Source organism: Mustela erminea, chromosome 6, assembly GCF_009829155.1.
Source record: "Mustela erminea isolate mMusErm1 chromosome 6, mMusErm1.Pri, whole genome shotgun sequence".
Classification (NCBI taxonomy): Eukaryota; Metazoa; Chordata; class Mammalia; order Carnivora; family Mustelidae; genus Mustela; species Mustela erminea.
Window position 1 is genome coordinate 144,720,590 of NC_045619.1, and position 20,502 is coordinate 144,741,091.

The 20,502-nt window shown below is 54.8% G+C and overlaps 1 protein-coding gene across 6 annotated transcripts in view; it reads left to right on the top strand.

The window, feature by feature from the left end:
- Nucleotides 1-20,502, top strand: part of DIP2C (disco interacting protein 2 homolog C) — a 348,933-nt gene that overhangs the window by 244,287 nt on the left and 84,144 nt on the right. For all 6 annotated transcript variants that reach the window (XM_032349895.1, XM_032349898.1, XM_032349894.1 and 3 more), the window contains 3 exons: nt 699-792; nt 875-994; nt 2,106-2,220. In XM_032349895.1, the coding sequence (XP_032205786.1) occupies nt 699-792; nt 875-994; nt 2,106-2,220 (329 nt within the window). The remainder of the gene's footprint in view (nt 1-698; nt 793-874; nt 995-2,105; nt 2,221-20,502) is intronic.

Sequence of the window (20,502 nt, forward strand, 5' to 3'; positions counted from 1 at the left end):
TGCAGGGGTGGAAAATTCCAGTGGCTTTCCCATGAGCCGTGGCACATATGTACCGAGAGCAGGCCTGGTGCTTTCTCTGTGAGGAGGGGCCTGTGGGCACCGTGTGGACGGGAGGTTGGGGCCCACTTGCCCCTCCGGCCGCGGCTCCGCTCTGCCCCAGATGCTGGGCAATAGTAGGACACGGGGACGCAGCTCCCCGTGCACGCTCATGCGGTGGGCACAGGGCCCGGGACCCCGGCCGGTCTCAGCCTTGCCGTCTGCGGCTCTGTGCCTGCAGGCCCGTTGCCTGCCCCTGGGCTCCCTGCACTGCGGCGTTGCTACCCGTCAAACGCAGCGCCGGTCCTGCGTGGGGTCTGTCCAGCCCAGCGTGCGGCAGGCACGTAGCCCCCCTCCCTGCCCCAAGGCCGTGGCTGCTACCGGTCAAGTTTCTCCTTGACGTCACTGTGTGGGGAGCTGTGTGCCAGGTCTCGGTGTGGTCACCCAGTGTCACCACGGCTCCGGGCCTGCAGCTTCTGCGTCCCTTGCGGCTTCCTAGAGCCAGGCCCGTCTGCTGCTAGACGCACACACTCCTCTGCGTCTCACACGGCAGAGGGCGCTCTCGGTCCCGTGGGGAGCAGGGGCGAGCTTGTGATGGGCCCGGCCCGCGGGTGGGGTGCCTCCCCACCAGCGTCTGGCAGTCGCCCCTGTGTTGCTTCCAGAGCGTGATGAACATGATGCACGTCATCAGCATCCCGTACTCGCTGATGAAGGTCAACCCGCTGTCCTGGATTCAGAAGGTCTGCCAGTACAAAGGTACGTCACGGGGGCCCTCGGGTCCGCGGTTCCCGGGCTGACGGCGCGCCGACTAACGCCCTTCCCTCTGCTGTTCCCGCAGCGAAAGTGGCTTGTGTGAAATCCAGGGACATGCACTGGGCGCTGGTGGCACACAGAGATCAGAGGGACATCAACCTCTCGTCCCTGCGGATGCTGATCGTGGCCGATGGCGCAAATCCCTGTAAGTGGCAGCTGGAGAGAGCCTCGAGCTCCACGTCACGCCTCCACGCTCCGCTCCGCCGGGTCCCGTCGCTGCTTGTCCGGAGGCGGCCTTCCGTGGCCACCTCCCACGTGACTCCCTGCAGCCTCCAGCCGCCGTGGCAGGTGGCGGGGCACTGGGGTCCTGGGCTCGAGTCCTGGTGTTTCCACGTCCTGATTCCGTAGAGGAAGATCCTGACTTTCTCATTTTAGCCTTCTCTTTCTTTAGCAGCAAATGCGTACCTAAGTCATAAAATTTCATGACAGTTGAATGAAGTGGTTCCTCGGCCTTGGCATGGCTACTACTCGGGAAGTAGTAATTATTGTTATTTTACGGTCTGCAGTAGTTTTCTTGATTAGGAAAGTAAGTTGTCATTTTAGTGGAATTTCGTCATCAAATCCTATAGGAAGCACCACGCGGTAGAGCGAATTCGCAGTCCCACAGGGCGCCACGAACATACCTTGAGAAGTTCCGCTCTGGGTTGAGGCCAGACGCAGTGAGCTTGGTCTGGGCGAGAGCGAGGAGCCGGGGGAAGTGGCCAAAGGAGGCTGTGTGTTTCTGTCCGTAAGCGGTGCCGCGTGCGCATACGTAGGTCCAAGCAGCACATGCCCTCTCAGAAAGTCTGACTCGCGAATGGGGACTTGCGCCCACGTGGTTCAGCGTGACTTGTCTCGAGGGTCTCCTGCTTCCCGAAGAGTGGTTGGAGCCACCTGTCGTGCGCGACGCCAGCTCCCCCGTGTTAGGACGTGGTCTCGCCGCGTCGGTGGTGGCGCCCCGAGTTCCCTGGGCGTGCTGACCCCGGAGTGTTCCTCGCTTCACCTGGACGTTGCACACATGCACACGGAGCATGGCGGGGCCAGCCTCAGGGAGGGCCCACGAGCTCAGCACACGGCGTTTCCATACGAGGCTCTGCTGGTAACCCTCGGCTTCTGTCGGCTGAGCGGACCATCTCTCACGGTGACGTGAGGGGTACGCGTGAATGAGGCGTGTTTCCGCACTCTGGCCGCAGCCCGACCCAGGGGCGTGCAGGGAGTGGGGCGGTTTCCGTGGACCCCAGGCTTCTGCCCACTGACGGTCCTCCCTTTGCCTGCAGGGTCCATCTCGTCCTGTGACGCCTTCCTCAACGTCTTCCAGAGCAAAGGCCTGCGCCAGGAGGTCATCTGTCCATGCGCCAGCTCCCCGGAAGCCCTCACCGTGGCCATCCGGAGGTACGGCCGGGCGCCTGCATGGCGGGGAGGGCAGAGCCCAGCCTGTCCAGGGCAGCCTTGCTTCCTGGCACATGGGGGAATGGAGTCTTCAGGGTGGTCCGGATTCGCTGGTGAGAAACGCTGTGTCCCTCTGGGGACAGACCTTGTCCCCCAGTAAGTGGACACCATGGGTACGTCACCCACATGTCCCACGCTGACGTCCCGGTGGGGCGCTATGTGGGGCGGGCTGGGGGAGCGCTGTCTGGTGTGAGTGCAGCGTGGGTGGCAGCCCGGCCCGCGGACAGGCCCTTTGCGCCACCACACCCTGAACCCTGAAAGACCCTGGATTTCTCAGCTCTCGGGTTGTGGATGGCCATCGCGGGGCTGCAGGGTGTGCGTGGGTCGAGACCTGCTTTGCCCGTGCCCTTGGTCGTGGGTCCGTCCGCCTCCTCTCGGGCCGCACGCCCTGCACGCTGGTTATGGGCCTGTGAGGCCGGCCCCACCCCGGCTGAGAGGTGCAGGAGGGCCTGTCCCGTGGGCACCTGCCGTCCGTCATCCTCACGGCGTGGGAAGGGAGGGTTGGCACCGTCCGTGTATTTCCAGCTCGGGGTCAGACTTGTTTCTCGGTATCTCTGGGCTCGGCCCTAGTAAGGTTTTCTTCTGCGTCACACACTGCGTGCCCCATTGCAAGCGCAGGTGCTCGAGCTTTAGCACACGGTGCATGTGAGTTCCGTCCTTGTCACCGAAAGGCTTCGCAAGGGTACCCACTGGGAGGTTGTAAGTAAGATTTACCGTTTTCTGACGGTTTTAGCCAGTAGTTAGTGTAAAATTAACCAGACTGTGTGAGGGGCTGGGAAGTCAAAAAGCTTTAGAAGATCAGCAGCAAGGTTTAATTTCACTTGAACCAGAAAGGAGAAGTCTGTGACGTACTGTAAGCTGATGAGGACATCGGACACCAGGAACCGGAACCCAGCCATCGCTGTTAGAAAGGTGTCGGTGCTGTGCCGGCAGGCGTCGGTGTGCAGACAGCGTCCCGAGTTGAAGTCTGGCTTCGGACGGGATGCTGGGGGCTGTGCCAGGGACGGGCTAGCACTGGGCTCCTCCGAGACCAGTAGTCAGCGATCTGGGTGCGGCCTGACCACAGGGTCCCTGCCACCGTGTCCCGGCCGTGGCCTCCCGGCTGCAGGGTCCCGCTGCATGGCCTCCACCTGAGAGTTAGGATTGTGCCACTGCGTGACGGGGCGCCCGTTGCTGCGGGGAAGTCACAAGGTGAGGGACTGAGACTCGTGGACACTCCGGCTGTGTCAGACCGTGGGGTCATGTGCTCTCCTAGGTATCTGCTCCTTGTGCGTGAGATCAGGCCAGAGCAGACTGACGCAGGGAGAACTCAGCGAAGGGCCTGTCATTGTTTCTCTAAAAATGTCGAAAAATCATTAAAATTTTTAAGAAGATTATAAACTTAGTACCCAAAATAGGCAAATGAAGCACTATTTCCTGGGCTCATGTTCAGTTGCCTCCAGCGCACTTCCCCTGCGGTCAGTGGCCACGCACATCCCGTGCAGGCGATCTCCCCGTGCGCCCCCACGCCCCCACGCATCCCCGCATGTCCCCACAGTCTGCATGGATCCCGTGTTCTCCGTGCGCCCCCACGCGCCCCCTGCTCCCTGCGCGTTCCCGACCCCCCGTGCTGTCCACACAACCCCACGTGTCCCCATGTGTACTCATGCTACTCGTGTGTCCGTGTATGTCCCTGCATGTCCCTGTCCCCACGTACCCTGTGCCCCTGCTTGTCTGCGTGGCCTTCACACACCTCCACGCACCCCTGCACATCCTTGCACAACCGCTGCACACACCTGCGTGGCTGAGTCTGCACCTGACTGGCCGGGTGGGGTGGTTTCAGAGTCTCTCATCCTTCCCTCCCCGCAGCTTGTGGACACCTGGACACAGTGGACGGGTCGGCCGCCCTCTGAGCAGGTGGAGCGGTTGTGCTTGTAGGGCCACAAGTCCGCCAGCCGGCCTGGCTTTGGCCTGGCTGGCTTCTGTCTGCAGACCCGCCAGCTCCTCTCAGAGCTGACCACCCCCTCCTCGAGGTCTCGTGTGCGATTTCCTGGGTAGCGGGTAGAGGAGCCAGGACCAGGCCACGGATACAGAGGAGCCCCTGCGGGCCCTGCATGCTGGACTGCACCGTGGTGGGAGGTGGCTGGTGTGGGCCGCAGGTGGACCTGACCCTGCCCCCGGAGAAACGCGAGGTTGAGGCCTTGGCTGGATCCTGCCGTGCTCTCCTCACAGGGTCTCCTGTAGCTCGTGGAAGGTCCGCACACTGTTTCCTGGACTGTCACTCACAGTCGGGGGTTTGCGTTGGGGGTTCAGTGGTAGAATTCTCGCCTGCCACAGTCCGGGGGTTAAAGCGGGAGACGTGTGGCTGGGGGGTCCAGTCCTTTTCTACCCCAAACTGGCTTTACTGCAGGCATTTCCTAGCGCCCAAGAGCGATGTGCGTTCCCTTCCCTGGCGCTGTGTGAGGTCGCTGGTCCGTCTCAGGCGCGTCGGTCCCAGCCGCGGTCCCGCGAGCGTCCTCGGGAGCCACGGCATCTGGAGACCGGCCGCTCTCGCGATGCCTGTGGATTTGGAGTGTCCGCGGGAAGACAGTAGCGAGATAGGAACACGGAAGTACCCCGAGACTCTGCACGTGCCGTGGGGGTGTCACCCCCGCGAGGGGCGCACCGGCCCCACCCCCACGGTGCACAGTCGCGGTCTTCGGTCTGTGTCGGGGAGGGATACGACCCACTGGGGCACACGCGGCCGTCGTGACACGGCCGTGCAGCTCCTGCCCGTGCGTTTTACAGTGTGACCGTCACACTGGATGGGCTCAACCAGCGGGGACTCACGTCAGCTCTCAAGAGCGTGGGACCCGTGGCTGCCAGCACGTCCAGGCGGCGGGAATCTCTGCTATGGCCCGGCCTCGCCGCAGGCTGCCAGACGCTCCCCGTGAGGACTGAACGGACTGACACGACGGCAGCCTTGGCTTCTCTGCCCTTCAGGGCCCCGTGTGTCCTCTCTCCCCGTCCGTCTGGAGGGCTGCCTAGAGGCAGGGCTGCCCACATTGGAGAACCCCTTCCTGAGCACACAGTTTCCAGAAAACAGGGTGACCAGAGAGGGCGTGTGTCGGCAGGAGAAATCCCATTTCCAGCTTTTGGTAAAAACAGGTCTGTGTGGCTGGGACCTGGAGGGAGGCCCGGGCACAGTAGAGCAGCTCTGTCCCCTTCTCTGCTGGACCTTCGGTTCACCCCACATGCGTTCTCCCCCTGGGAGCCCGCGTCAGGCCCGCGGGCTCAGCCTGGGGGCTCGGACGCTGCGGGGTCGGCGTGCCTGCGGAGGAGGCGGCCGGCGCACGGCTCGGTTCTCCTCCTGCCGCTTCCCTGCCCTTGTCTCGTCAGCCCGACGGGGCCGTGGGTGTCTGTCTGCCGGGCACGTAACCGTGAGCAAGGCAGGACCCACGTGGGGGCCTGGGAGGGCACACGGCCTGTCTCAGGCCACGACAGGCTTCGCCGTGTGCTGTTCCCGCGTGGAGGGTTAGGAGCGCACGGCCCGGAGTCACCGGCCCGACGGCCGCGGCCGTGCTGAGGTTCGTGGGCCACCGCCGTGCCTGCCCGGTCCTGTGCGCCCGCCGCGGCGCAGCTGGCAGGAAGCCCCATGAATGTTGAGGCCCCGCGGCCCTTTGCTGAGAAGGCAGTGCACGAGCCGCGTCTGCGTGAGCTCCCGGCTCTGCACGGAGAGCCTCGCTCTTTCCTCAACCACCGCTGAGACAGAGCGACGTCACGTCCTTCAGAGAACTTCCCTACAACCACAAGGTCCGTCAGTAACAGAAGAAACTCTTGTTTTCCTGAGGTGGAGTCTAATCCTCACTTACTTACAGACTTCGGTATAAAGTCATCTCCGGGAGTCAAGATTGTGGAGTGTAGCAGGCTGAGACTACTTCCGCTAGCCGGAGACCAGCTAGATAGCTTATCTAAAGATTGCAAACACCTGCAAATCCATCGGCAGATCGAAGAGAAGAAGAACAGCAATTCTGGAAACAGAAAAACAACCACTTTCTGAAAGGTAGGACCGGCGGAGAAGTGAATCCAAAGCGACGGGAAGATAGACCCCGGGGGGAGGGGCCGGCTCCCGGCAAGCGGCGGAGCAACGGCGCACAAAATCAGGACTTTTAAAAGTCTGTTCCGCTGAGGGTCATCGCTCCAGAGGCTAAACCGGAGCAAAGCTCATGCGGGGTCGGCGTGGCCTCAGGTCCCGCAGGGTCACAGAAGGATCGGGGGTGTCTGAGTGTCGCAGAGCTTGCGGGTATTGGAACGGGAAAGCCGGCTACAGAGACAGAGCCGACAGTGAGCTCACAGCTCGGTGTTACCTTGACCCGGTCGCAGGCTCGGAGAGCTCGGAGCGCGGCCGGAGGTCAGGCAGACGGGAGTAACTGGCGCTGTTCTCTGAGGGCGCACTGAGGAGTGCGGCCCTGGGCTCTCGGCTCCTCCAGGCCGGAGACCAGGAGGCCGCCATTTGTATTCCCGTCCTCCGGAACTCTACGGAAAGCGCTCAGGGAACAAAAGCTCCTGAAAGCGAACCCGAGCGGATTACTCACCCCGGACCCTGCTAAGGGCGGTGCAATTCCGCCTGGGGCAAAGACACTTGAGAATCACTACAACAGGCCCCTCCCCCAGAAGATCAACAAGAAATCCAGCCGAGACCAAGTTCACCTACCAAGGAGTGCGGTTTCAATACCAAGGAGAGCAGCAGAATTCCAGAGGAGGAGAAAGCCAAGCACGGAACTCATGGCTTTTTCCCTGTGATTTTTTTTAGTCTTGCAGTTAATTTAATTTTTTTATTTTTCATTTTTTTTCTCACCTTCTGGTAAATTTTTTTTTTAACTTTTACCCTTTTCTTTTTTAACGTTTTTTAAATAGTTTATCTAATATATATATTTTTCTTTTTTTGTATTTTTCTTTATTCATTTTCATTTTTTAAAATTCTTTTCTTTCTTCCTTTTTGAACCTCTTTTTATCCCCTTTCTCCCCCCTCACGATTTGGGATTTCTTCTAATTTGGTTAAAGCATATTTTCCTGGGGTTGTTGCCACCCTTTTAGTATTTTACTTGCCCCTTCATATACTCTTATCTGGACAAAATGACAAGACGGAAAAATTCAACACAAAAAAAAGAACAAGAGGCAGTACCGAAGGCTAGGGACCTAATCAATACAGACATTGGTAATATACCAGATCTAGAGTTCAGAATGACAATTCTCAAGGTTCTAGCCGGGCTCGAAAAAGGCATGGAAGATATTAGAGAAACCCTCTCAGGAGAGATAAAAGCCCTTTCTGGAGAAATAAAAGAACTAAAATCTAACCAAGTTGAAATCAAAAAGCTATTAATGAGATGCAATCAAAAATGGAGGCTCTCACCGCTAGGATAAATGAGGCAGAAGAAAGAATTAGTGATATAGAAGACCAAATGACAGAGAATAAAGAAGCTGAGCAAAAGAGGGACAAACAGCTACTGGACCATGAGGGGAGAATTCGAGAGATAAGTGACACCATAAGACAAAACAACATTAGAATAATTGGGATTCCAGAAGAAGAAGAGAGAGAGAGGGGAGCAGCAGGTATACTGGAGAGAATTATTGGGGAGAATTCCCCCAATATGGCAAAGGGAAGGAACATCAAAATTCAGGAGGTTCAGAGAACGCCCCTCAAAATCAATAGGAATAGGCCCACACCCCGTCACCTAATAGTAAAATTTACAAGTCTCAGAGACGAAGAGAAAATCTTGAAAGCAGTCCGGGAAAAGAAGTCTGTAACATACAATGGTAAAAATATTAGATTGGCAGCTGACTTGTCCACAGAGACCTGGCAGGCCAGAAAGAGCTGGCATGATATTTTCAGAGCACTAAACGAGAAAAACATGCAGCCAAGAATACTATATCCAGCTAGGCTATCATTGAAAATAGAAGGAGAGATTAAAAGCTTCCAGGACAAACAAAAACTGAAAGAATTTGCAAACACCAAACCAGCTCTACAGGAAATATTGAAAGGGGTCCTCTAAGCAAAGAGAGAGCCTACAATTGGTAGATCAGAAAGGAACAGAGACCATATACAGTAACAGTCCCTTTACAGGCAATACAATGGCTCTAAATTCATATCTCTCAATAGTTACCCTGAATGTTAATGGGCTAAATGCCCCTGTCAAAAGACACAGGCTATCAGAATGGATAAAAAAACAAAACCCATCTATATGTTGCCTCCAAGAAACTCATTTTAAGCCCGAAGACACCTCCAGATTTAAAGTGAGGGGGTGGAAAAGAATTTACCATGCTAATGGACATCAGAAGAAAGCAGGAGTAGCAATCCTTATATCAGAACAATTAGATTTTAAACCAAAGACTATAATAAGAGATGAGGAAGGACACTATATCATACTCAAAGGGTCTGTCCAACAAGAAGATCTAACAATTTTAAATATCTATGCCCCCAACGTGGGAGCAGCCAACTATATAAACCAATTAATAACAAAATCAAAGAAACACATAAACAATAATGCAATAATAGTAGGGGACTTTAACACTCCCCTCACTGAAATGGACAGATCTTCCAAGCAAAAGATCAGCAAGGAAATAAAGGCCTTAAACAACACACTGGACCAGATGGACATCACAGATATATTCAGAACATTTCATCCCAAAGCAACAGAATACACATTCTTCTCTAGTGCACATAGAACATTCTCCAGAATAGATCACATCCTCGGTCCTAAATCAGGACTCAACCGGTATCAAAAGATTGGGATCATTCCCTGCATATTTTCAGACCACAATGCTCTAAAGCTAGATCTCAACCACAAGAGGAAGTTTGGAAAGAACCCAAATACATGGAGACTAAACAGCATCCTTCTAAAGAATGAATGGGTCAACTGGGAAATTAAAGAAGAATTGAAAAAAATCATGGAAACAAATGATAATGAAAATACAACGGTTCAAAATCTGTGGGACACAACAAAGGCAGTCCTGAGAGGAAAATATATAGCGGTACAAGCCTTTCTCAAGAAACAAGAAAGGTCTCAGGTACACAACCTAACCCTACACCTAAAGGAGCTGGAGAAAGAACAAGAAAGAAACCCTAAGCCCAGCAGGAGAAGAGAAATCATAAAGATCAGAGCAGAAATCAATGAAATAGAAACCAAAAAAAAAAAAAAAATAGAACAAATCAACGAAACTAGGAGCTGGTTCTTTGAAAGAATTAATAAAATTGATAAACCCCTGGTCCGACTTATCAAAAAGAGAAGAGAAAGGACCCAAATAAATAAAATCATGAATGAAAGAGGAGAGATCACAACTAACACCAAAGAAATACAAACTATTATAAGAACATACTATGAGCAACTCTACGCCAACAAATTTGACAATCTGGAAGAAGTGGATGCATTCCTAGAAACATATAAACTACCACAACTGAACCAGGAAGAAATAGAAAGCCTGAACAGACCCATAACCAGTAAGGAGATTGAAATAGTCATTAAAAATCTCCAAACAAACAAAAGCCCAGGGCCAGACGGCTTCCCAGGGGAATTCTACCAAACACTTAAAGAAGAACTAATTCCTATTCTCCTGAAACTCTTCCAAAAAATAGAAATGGAAGGAAAACTTCCAAACTCATTTTATGAGGCCAGTATCACCTTGATCCTAAAACCAGACAAGGATCCCATCATAAAAGAGAGCTATAGACCAATATCCTTGATGAACACAGATGCGAAAATTCTCACCAAAATACTAGCCAATAGGATTCAACAGTACATTAAAAGTATTATTCACCACGACCAAGTGGGATTTATTCCAGGGCTGCAAGGTTGGTTCAACATCCGCAAATCAGTCAATGTGATACAACACATCAATAAAAGAAAGAACAAGAACCATATGATACTCTCAATAGATGCTGAAAAAGCATTTGACAAAGTACAGCATCCCTTCCTGATCAAAACTCTTCAAAGTGTAGGGATAGAGGGCACATACCTCAATATCATCAAAGCCATCTATGAAAACCCACCGCAAATATCATTCTCAATGGAGAAAAACTGAAAGCTTTTCCGCTAAGGTCAGGAACACGGCAGGGATGTCCATTATCACCACTGCTATTCAACATAGTACTAGAGGTCCTAGCCTCAGCAATCAGACAACAAAAGGAAATTAAAGGCATCCAAATCGGCAAAGAAGAAGTCAAATTATCACTCTTCGCAGATGATATGATACTATATGTGGAAAACCCAAAAGACTCCACTCCAAAACTGCTAGAACTTGAACAGGAATTCAGTAAAGTGTCAGGATATAAAATCAATTCACAGAAATCAGTTGCATTTATCTACACCAACAACAAGACAGAAGAAAGAGAAATTAAGGAGTCGATCCCATTTACAATTGCATCCAAAACCATAAGATACCTAGGAATAAGCCTAACCAAAGAGGCACAGAATCTATACTCAGAAAACTATAAAGTACTCATGAAAGAAATTGAGGAAGACACAAAGAAATGGAAAAATGTTCCATGCTCCTGGATTGGAAGAATAAATATTGTGAAAATGTCTATGCTACCTAAAGCAATCTACACATTTAATGCAATTCCTATCAAAGTACCATCCATCTTTTTCAAAGAAATGGAACAAATAATTCTAAAATTTATATGGAACCAGAAAAGACCTCGAATAGCCAAAGGATATTGAAAAAGAAAGCCAAGGTTGGTGGCATCACAATTCCGGACTTCAAGCTCTTTTACAAAGCTGTCGTCATCAAGACAGTATGGTACTGGCACAAAAACAGACACACAGATCAATGGAACAGAATAGAGAGCCCAGAAATAGACCCTCAACTCTACAGTCAACTAATCTTCGACAAAGCAGGAAAGAATGTCCAATGGGAAAAAGACAGCCTCTTCAATAAATGGTGCTGGGAAAATTGGACAGCCACATGCAGAAAAATGAAATTGGACCATTTCCTTACACCACACACAAAAATACACTCAAAATGGATGAAGGACCTCAATGTGCGAAAGGAATCCATCAAAATCCTTGAGGAGAACACAGGCAGCAACCTCTTCAACCTCAGCCACAGCAACATCTTCCTAGGAACATCGCCTATGGCAAGGGAAGCAAGGGCAAAAATGAACTATTGGGATTTCATCAAGATCAAAAGTTTTTGCACAGCAAAGGAAACAGTTAACAAAACCAAAAGACAACTGACAGAATGGGAGAAGATATTTGCAAACGACATATCAGATAAAGGACTAGTGTCCAAAATCTATAAAGAACTTAGCAAACTGAACACCCAAAGAATAAATAATCCAATCAAGAAATGGGCAGAGGACATGAACAGACGTTTCTGCAAAGAAGACATCCAGATGGCCAACAGACACATGAAAAAGTGCTCCATATCACTCGGCATCAGGGAAATACAAATCAAAACCACAATGAGACACCACCTCACACCAGTCAGAATGACTAAAATCAACAAGTCAGGAAATGACAGATGCTGGCGAGGATGCGGAGAAAGGGGAACCCTCCTACACTGTTGGTGGGAATGCAAGCTGGTGCAGCGACTCTGGAAAACAGCATGGAGGTTCCTCAAAATGTTGAAAATAGAGCTACCCTATGACCCAGCAATTGCACTACTGGGTATTTACCCTAAAGATGCAAACGTAGTGATCCAAAGGGGCACATGCACCCGAATGTTTATAGCAGCAATGTCCACAATAGCCAAACTATGGAAAGAACCTAGGTGTCCATCAACAGATGAATGGATCAAGAAGATGTGGTATATATACACAATGGAATACTATGCAGCCATCAAAAGAAATGAAATCTTGCCATTTGCGACGACATGGATGGAACTAGAGCGTATCATGCTTAGCGAAATAAGTCAAGCGGAGAAAGACAACTATCATATGATCTCCCTGATATGAGGAAGTGGTGATGCAGCATGGGAGCTTAAGTGGGTAGGAGAAGAATCAATGAAACAAGATGGGATTGGGAGGGAGACAAACCATAAGTGACTCTTAGTCTCACAAAACAAACTGAGGGTTGCTGGGGGGAGGGGGTTTGGGAGAAGGGGGTGGGATTATGGACACTGGGGAGGGTATGTGCTTTGGTGAGTGATATGAAGTTTGTAAACCTGGTGATTCACAGACCTGTACCCCTGGGGATAAAAATATATGTTTATAAAAAATAAAAAATTAAAAAATAATAATAATAAAATTAAAAAAAAATAAAGTTGTCTCCGTGTGGAGGCTCGCGCTGAGCTCTTTCTCTAATGAAGACACCGTCTTCTCCCAGAGAGTCCCACGTTCCCCGGCGCCTTCCGGGTCTCTCTGCAGACCTGCCACCCGCTCAGTGCCCGAGAACTGGCGTGTGCGTTCACTGCGCGTGGCACAGGTGTGCGAGGGAAAGTGGAGACTGTCGCTGGGACCCGCTTGCTGCGGGCGGAGCCCCGTTCCCGCCTCCCAGGGGTCCGTGGTGGCTCGTGTGTTGGCCTCTGCAGGGGAGCAAGGTTGCTCCAGAGGGACAGCCGAGCCCGACGTCGTCTGCACCGTCCTGTCCTTGCCGAAGCTGTGATGGTTTAAATGTGCCCGCTCGTTTTGCTGTGACATTTGGGCTGCCTGTTTCAGAGTAAAGACATGAGCCTGGTCCTTGGGGATGGCCCGGTGTGTCCTGCTGGCTCTCGACAACGGTGTGCTGGCACCGGGCCTCACGGTCACTCCTGCGGACAGTGCAGTGTGACCCCTGCCACGTTGCTCCTGCATAAAGCGAGGGTCCGTAAGATACACGGGAAAAGGTCTAGTTTTAACGCTAAAGTATTTGTGTTTTGCTACTGACATATTGTTTAGAGACAAACAAAAATAACTTTGGAAAAGATCTTTATCGGCAGCAGAGAGCCGTTAAACATTATGGTTTCACAAGCACGTAAATGTCTCCGCTCCGTTTGCACCGTCCTTCTCGGTTTCACACCCGTCCGTATCCGTGACCAAAACTGAAGTAGAAAGATATTTTCAAAATCTGGACAGAAACCCCGCAGAGATGCCCGAAATGAAGGCGCAGGCCGCAGGTGGCGTTGGAAGTCGTGCTGCGTTCCTTGAAACCAGTCATTTGGGACTGTGCCCGCGTGGTCTTGGCTGAGCCTTCGTGTCCTGGAGACACCCTGGGTCCCGGGGAAACACAGCCTCTGATGGCGCGCTTGTGCCCAGAGCGGCCCCGGAACACAGCGCTCTGCTCAGCCCTGGTTCACGCAGGCGAGGATCCGTGACGTCTGGGCCCGAAGCCGCAGACGGGCCCCACGTGCTGAGAAGCTGCGTGGTGGCTCGTGCCCCCGGGGGCCTTGGGGTGATGGAGTCACAAACTGTGTCCTCGCCGTTCCCTCCGGGAGAGAATCTGTGGGTCCCGTGGACACAGTCCAGGCTGCGCTGTGAGAGGGGCCGCCGGGCGGGTTCCCCGATGCTCTGGTGTCCCCCGTGCGTTGTCTCCTGGAGCAGTAAGAGTCAGGGCACTTCAGAGTGTCATCGTGATCTCAGGGCCACCTTATGCACCAGGAAAGGCAGGTCTTTTCAGCGGCTGACTCTGCCATGTCCCCATGGACCAGTCCTTTGAGACCCTCGATTTTTCCATCTGCCAAGAAAAGATGTGAACAGTGTGTGTGCTAACGTGTGTGCACACACTCCCTGGTCCGCACTGTGAACACGTGCGTCTGCTCACACGTGTGCAGACTCCCCAGTCCCTGATATGAAGACACGTGTCCGCTAACATGTGTGCACACACTCCCCGGTCCCTGGTGTGAACACGTGTGTCTGCTAACACGAGTGCACACACACCCGGTCCCTGGTGTGAGCACGCAGGTCTGCTATCACGTGTGCACTCCCCCGGGTCCCCCGCCCCGGCCGTCAGCCCTTGGCCCAGCAGTCGGAGCCCTTGTGCCCCAGTGCAGGCCGCCTCACGTCTCTCTTCCCACCAAGACTTCGGGGAGACGCAGGACCGTGCAGAGCCTGGACACTGATGTCTGTGTTGTGACTCTGGCCGCTCTACTGTGGGAAGGGGAGGTGGCAGGCAGAGTGGAACTGGATTTCAGTGCACCCTGCCCGGGTCACGTGTGTCCCACGTTCCTTCAGAGGAAGCTGTGGACGCACGGCCCGGCCCTCCGGCTGCCCCGGCTCCCTACGGCCTGGCCCCTCAGTGGCTGCTGGCCTGCAGGGGTGCTGGGGCTCCGCGGCCTGGCCCCTCAGTGGCAGCTGGCCTGCAGGGGTGCTGGGGCTCCGCGGCCTGGCCCCTCAGTGGCAGCTGGCCTGCAGGGGTGCTGGGGCTCCGAGGCCTGGCCCCTCAGTGGCTGCTGGCCTGCAGGGGTGCTGGGGCTCCGAGGCCTGGCCCCTCAGTGGCAGCTGGCCTGCAGGGGTGCTGGGGCTCCAAGGCCTGGCCCCTCAGTGGCAGCTGGCCTGCAGGGGTGCTGGGGCTCCGCGGCCTGGCCGTGCTCTCTCCCTTCCTCTGCACAGCCTGCCTTTGCCGGCGTCCCGACCGTGGTCCTCCGGGCTCGTCGCCCTCCTTAAGGTTCACACCTTCTCCCGTGCTTTGGGACTTACTGGTGTCTCCGTGGCTCGTCCGTCCCAGCCCCACGAGCACTTTGTAACTAGAGCCGTGAGGGACAGATGCCCAGCGCGTGCAGGTCCTGCTCACGGGCGTCCTGGTGAGAGCAGCGCGTGCCCGTGAGCCGGGGGGTTTCTAGCTCGCGGTGCTCCAGGGAGTCGTGTGTGTGCCCGTCGGCCAGCTGCGCTGCACACAGCAGGCCTGGTGCCGCTCCGGGCCTGGGGTTTGGTGTCGTGTTCTGGTCGTCCACCGAGACAGCAGCAGCAGGAGGGCCGTGTCCTTACTGCCAACTGCACGTCCCCCTCCGCGCCCCAGGGTGGGTCCCGAGATCATGGGTGGAGGTCAGACGGGAGGTCGTGGGCAGCAGCCTGCGTGCGTCCACACTGATGCACTAACATGCGTGCGGAGAGGGCAGCTCAGGACCCCAGAGCAGGGGTGGGAGATCTTACGTACCCCAGGGTGTAAGTCGCTACGGAGGAGGCCGTGGACAGTCAGGAGTTCCTGAGAACAGAGACGTGAGCACAGGTAGTGCCCTTGGCCCTGCCGGGCTCTGAGTGAGTGTCCCCCAGAGCCCCGCCCGGGGCTCCCACCCCGTTGGCTGGGACGTCTCAGAGCCCGCGTGCTCCGCGGTGGGCGTCCTCTCCCAGGCTCACAGGTAGATTGGGACAGAGAGGTGAAGGACCCCGGTACACTCGTAGCGTTCTCCGTAGAATTAGGATGATGGCGTGACCCAAATCAAGACAGACCTCTGGCTGCGGCGGCTGTCCCCCGTCTGTTCCCTTGCTGGGTGCCGTTCCGCAGTCTGGTGGCTGTCCCCGTCCATGTGAGACACTCCTGCACACCGGTGGCCCCACGGATGAAGCCACCACCGTGAGCCCTGAGTGGGGGTGAGTGTGGGCGACGAGGACTGGTGGTCAGTCCGGGGAGGAGTGGGTGCTCACGTGTAGAACCTGCTTCCTTCGCTGACCAGTCCTATGTAAGACATTTTCAAACAGGACAGAAGCAGCTTCTCTTGAATTTTAAGAGCACGTCCCTCTCTATGAGTAAGAAAACCCCCGTTCCTGGTGTTGGACGTGAATGACCGTCCACGCAGAGGTTGGGACAGACTCTTGTTTCGCGAACAAGCCCACACACGTAGCTTCACACTGGCTGATTTCTTCCCCAAGCACAGGGACACTTGGAAATGTCCGTGCACAGTAAAAGCTGGGTGAGAGGCGAGGCCGCCTTCTTTGTCCCTTTCAAGTTGCTCTGAGCAGGGGTCGGGATGGCCGGTCCACAGCCCTGTGGTCCAGGGCGACGACAGAATGGGCGCTCGGTTGCGCGTCTTCCCCGAGCCCAGCGTAGGAGCGGCTACAGCCTCTAAGTCTGTTTCTGCTTGTTGGCTGATTTACAAAGAAAAAAGTATCTGGCTGCCAGGTCGCCTGATTTTGTTGGAAAGAAAAGCCGGCCCCCTTCAAGGGAGCTCTGACGACCCCTCGTTCCGGTGGGTTTGAGGACTGACATTCACCTTTCTTCTCTCGTCCTGGGCTTAGTAACCCTCCCAGGACAGCTGAGCTGGGAAACGAAGAAGACCCTGGACTTGGGCGAGCCCAGCCTTTAGGGACAAAACCCAGTTACTGCACGAGGCCAGTACTGAAGATGACACTGGACATGTGTCCCGTTAGTCACACCGGTGGGGCATTTAGTCTGTGGTTTCCTCCTGTGAGACGCATATGTGGACCAGCCAGCTGCGTGGCTGTGGAAGAACCGCCGGGCGCCCGTGGGCCTGCACCGTGCCGGGACAGCTGGGCACATCCGTCAGCCCCTCTGGCCGTTCTGAGCTGGCCTGTGCAGAGCAGAGAGCTGGACGTCACAGGCCGGTGACCATGGATGTTCATTATCCTGACGTCCCTCCTCTGGTCAGCGGGAGAACTCCTGTCACCAACACCACAGTGAGTGCGTTGGAAGGTTCTGGGGCCCCGAGTTTTCAGCGGGATTCTCAGACGTCCCACCTGAAACACAGGCAGGGTGCGGAGCTGGTCCTGAGAGCCAGCCCTAGACTCTGGCCGTTGTCCGGGGACAGCAGCTGGAGCCCTGCTTCCTCTCCAGCCTCGTGTTGCCACAGTATTTAATCGTCTTTCCTTTTAAGCTGTCACCATCCAGGTCTATGTTGTGTGTTTCCTTTTTCTTTGAGGGTTATTTGTAAAACTAAATATATTGGAGAAATAGGACTTTATGATGTGTAAACGTATCTGTAAAATTGTTTTCAAAGGGCAAATTGTAAAATGAAAACCAGCGAATGATCTTCTGGTCCTGTGTATCCCTGGGAATGCTGTCTGGTTCTGTTTCCGCGTCTGGAATGCAGAGGAAAGAACCCACTTAAAAAAAAAAAAAAAAGATTTTATTTATTTATTTGACAGACAGAGATCACAAGGAGGCAGAGAGGCAGGCAGAGAGAGAGGAGGAAGCAGGCTCCCCGCTGAGCAGAGAGCCCGATGCGGGGCTCGATCCCAGGACCCTGAGATCATGACCTGAGCCGAAGGCAGAGGCTTTAAACCCCTGAGCCACCCAGGCACCCCAAGAACTCACTTTTTAAAGCTATGTTGTGGTAGTGTTGCTTGAACCAAGAAAGTGTTCTGCGGCTCTTTAACCACAAGGTATCATTTCAATACCTTGATGTATTCGCAGCGAAAGCTAATAATTATGTAAAGCAATAATTAAATTGGCAATTCCAGAGGAGACCAGAGATGCCCCTTTGCCACTCGAATCATTTTGCATGTTGAAAACGTCCCCCCGGACATTAGAAAATGGGAAGACCCGAGGGAAGGACCCCGGCACCGGGTGCACATCCAGAGTCCGACTCGGACCGCTCCGCCCGAGGCACTCCAGCCAGGGTAGCTGAGGAGCCTGTGAATTTTAGTGGGATTTTCAGAAACGGCTTGGACTGCCCCAAGAAAGGCAACTGCGGAGATCCATGATCTTATTTTTGTAACACGAGAGTAAATACATTGTTGGTGATTTTAATCCGGAAGTTTTGAACTTAGGTATAGTTTTAGAACTCCTTTGAGTATAAAAAAAGTTGGCAGATGAGACTCCGCATCCCTAACCGGCAATGCGGCGTGACTCAGAATGTGGAAGAGCCAAGCGACCAGAGTGCCTCGTGCGGGCCGTCCACCCCGCTCACCCGCAGGAGCGCGTCCCGCCCTGTTTTGTGTTTGGTTGGACGGTGACTGGCGCACGCTGCGGTCCAGGTATTTGTCCCACACACAGAGACTGGGGCCGGTCCCCCGCCGTGTGCGCCGAGCGCCTGCCCGGAGACACAGCCAAGGAGCCCGGGGGAGAGCTCAGCTTGCACACAGCTTGTGGGGCAGATCCGGTTCCTGGCTGAGAGGAGGAGGCGCCTCTGACCGGTCTCTCCAGCAGGAAAGAACCTGAAGCCACAGACCGGTGGGTGGATGTGACAGTGGCGGAGAGAACGGCCCCTTCTCACGTTACAGACCTCTTCAGGCAGGTGCTTTTTAATAAGTGGTTCTTGCTCTCGCCAGAGAAAGGGGAAGAAAATGCCTCGCTGCTCGGAGGGGTGCCGCGTCGATCCTGTGTCTTTCCCTGTCGTGAGCCTTCCGTGCGGGCGTCTGCTGTGTTGTGCACAGGCTCTCACGCTGAGCACTGACGGGGGAGCACATGCATGGATTTGACTGGATTTCTCCTAAAATCCACGTTCCCAGAGTGTTCCCTGAAAATGTTATTTCCATTAAAACAGAAATAACCCCCGCAGAGTCCGTGGCTCCGCACCCTTCACAGGGCATTTCCACCTGCCGCTGTTATTTTCTCGGGGCGGCCGCTGCAGTACGTGAGCTCACGCGCGTCTGCAGAAGAACGTCCACTGCGGATGGCAGGGCCAGACATGCACAGCAGGGCCGCTCCCCCACGAGGGATGCCCTCTGTCCACAAAGGAGGACCTCACTGGTCAGTGGCCGGAAGGTGGTCCCTCGCTGACACACGCAGATGGCCCACAGCGTAGCAGCATCTTCCGCAGGGAGCTGTGTTCCAGGAGGCGCTCTGATGCCCGTGCACAACCTGTGTGTGCAGCTGGCGTGTGCATCCAGACCGTGTGTCCAGCGGTGTGTGCACCCCACGTGGGCACCGATGGCTCCGTATGCTCTGTGTCCAGTGAGCCCAGCACAGCACCCAGTGGATTTCAGAGTCTGCTGTGTAGCGTGGCACAGTGCCTCCCTTCAGGCCTCAGAGTCCGTGTCCGTGGGGGGCGTGAGTGCCAGGCCACGTCATGGCCACGTGAACGGCACGTGAGTCTGTACACGTAGAGCCTCTGCATGACTCATGGGAGAACTCAGGCGTCGGCTCACGTCAGTGTTACTGCGGCGACATCGTGTGTGCTTGGGCGTGTGTGTTCTGTGACAACGGGCTGTGAATGCAGAAATGTTGTAGCAAGTCCTGGTGTCGGCAGAGGAGCGGCTCTCTCCTGAGGCTTCACTCTCTTTGCTCTCTGGGTGTTTCTGAGTCGACCGTCTCTGGAGCTGGAGGTTGCCTCCGTCCGAGGGACCCAGGGAAGGATCTTCACCGCTGTGCTTGCAGAAGGCTTCAGGGAGAGGCCGTGGGGCTGAAGCCTTGGAGATGCGGGGGCCGCTTCTCCATAAACCCCCGGGAAGGGAGGTCGTCCAGATGCCTTACCCCTTCCTTCCCTGCGTTTCTTTCCCCTTGGTGTGGTTGTGAGCGCGGCCGGGGGTGGCAAAGTGCAGGTGTGTTCCCTGAGACTTTGAGGACATACATCTCAGGTGTCACAGAGCGTGACCACCTGAGGGTTGTCTAGTGTTTATCCAGGTGGGACACACATGACAGGTAAGCGACAGGTGTGCGCGCTATCCCGGTGAAGCCCCTGGCCGTCGGGAGCGTTCCCATGGCCGGGCTGGTGTGCACCTCTGTCCTCCGTGTGTTAAGTTGGGCCATCCTGCAGTTTGCTGTGATTGCAGGGTGAGCCACACACAGCTGCGTGTTACCCTCCTGCCGTATTCCTGAGCACGAAGACTCTGTGCGCCCGGAGAGTTGCCGGGATGTTCCCGCTTCCGCGACACCGGAGCTTCCGTCGCGGCCTTGAACCCTGAGGCTGACGGGAGGGCCAGGCTCCCCCGACCCTGGCTCAGCTTCCCGGGTCTGATCATGAAACACAGCTTTTTGAAATCTCTGGGAATTCTGCTCACAGGGTCACGTTCTCACTCTCACCTGGTTTAATCTACTGGGACTTTTAATTTCCTAGGAAGGTGTTAATGGAGAGAAAGACAGGCTGGGGTGGTTAAGAACCGAGGGGACACAGACCCAGCCAGCAGCGACAGATGGCCTGGACCCAGCAAGCCAGGAGCCGTCTTAGGGTTGAGGACGGTGTTGGTCTGGGTGTGCGGAGGCAGGACTGCCGGGAAGTGGCCTTCCCCAAGGGCAGATGCACAGGGTTGGAGGCCAGAGTGAGCTTGCCGCCTGGGTCTGCCCCTCCGTTGGGCCTGGGGCCGCCCCGCCCCGTTCTCTCCGCCCGTAAGCAGGCAGGATGGTCTGGCCTCCCTCCCGGGGCTGCCGGGAGCAGCCTTGGCACGTGAAGTATTACGGCCGCGTCCGGCATGGGACCGCGCCGCACGCACGGTAAATCAGAAGGCGATACTCCTCGTGG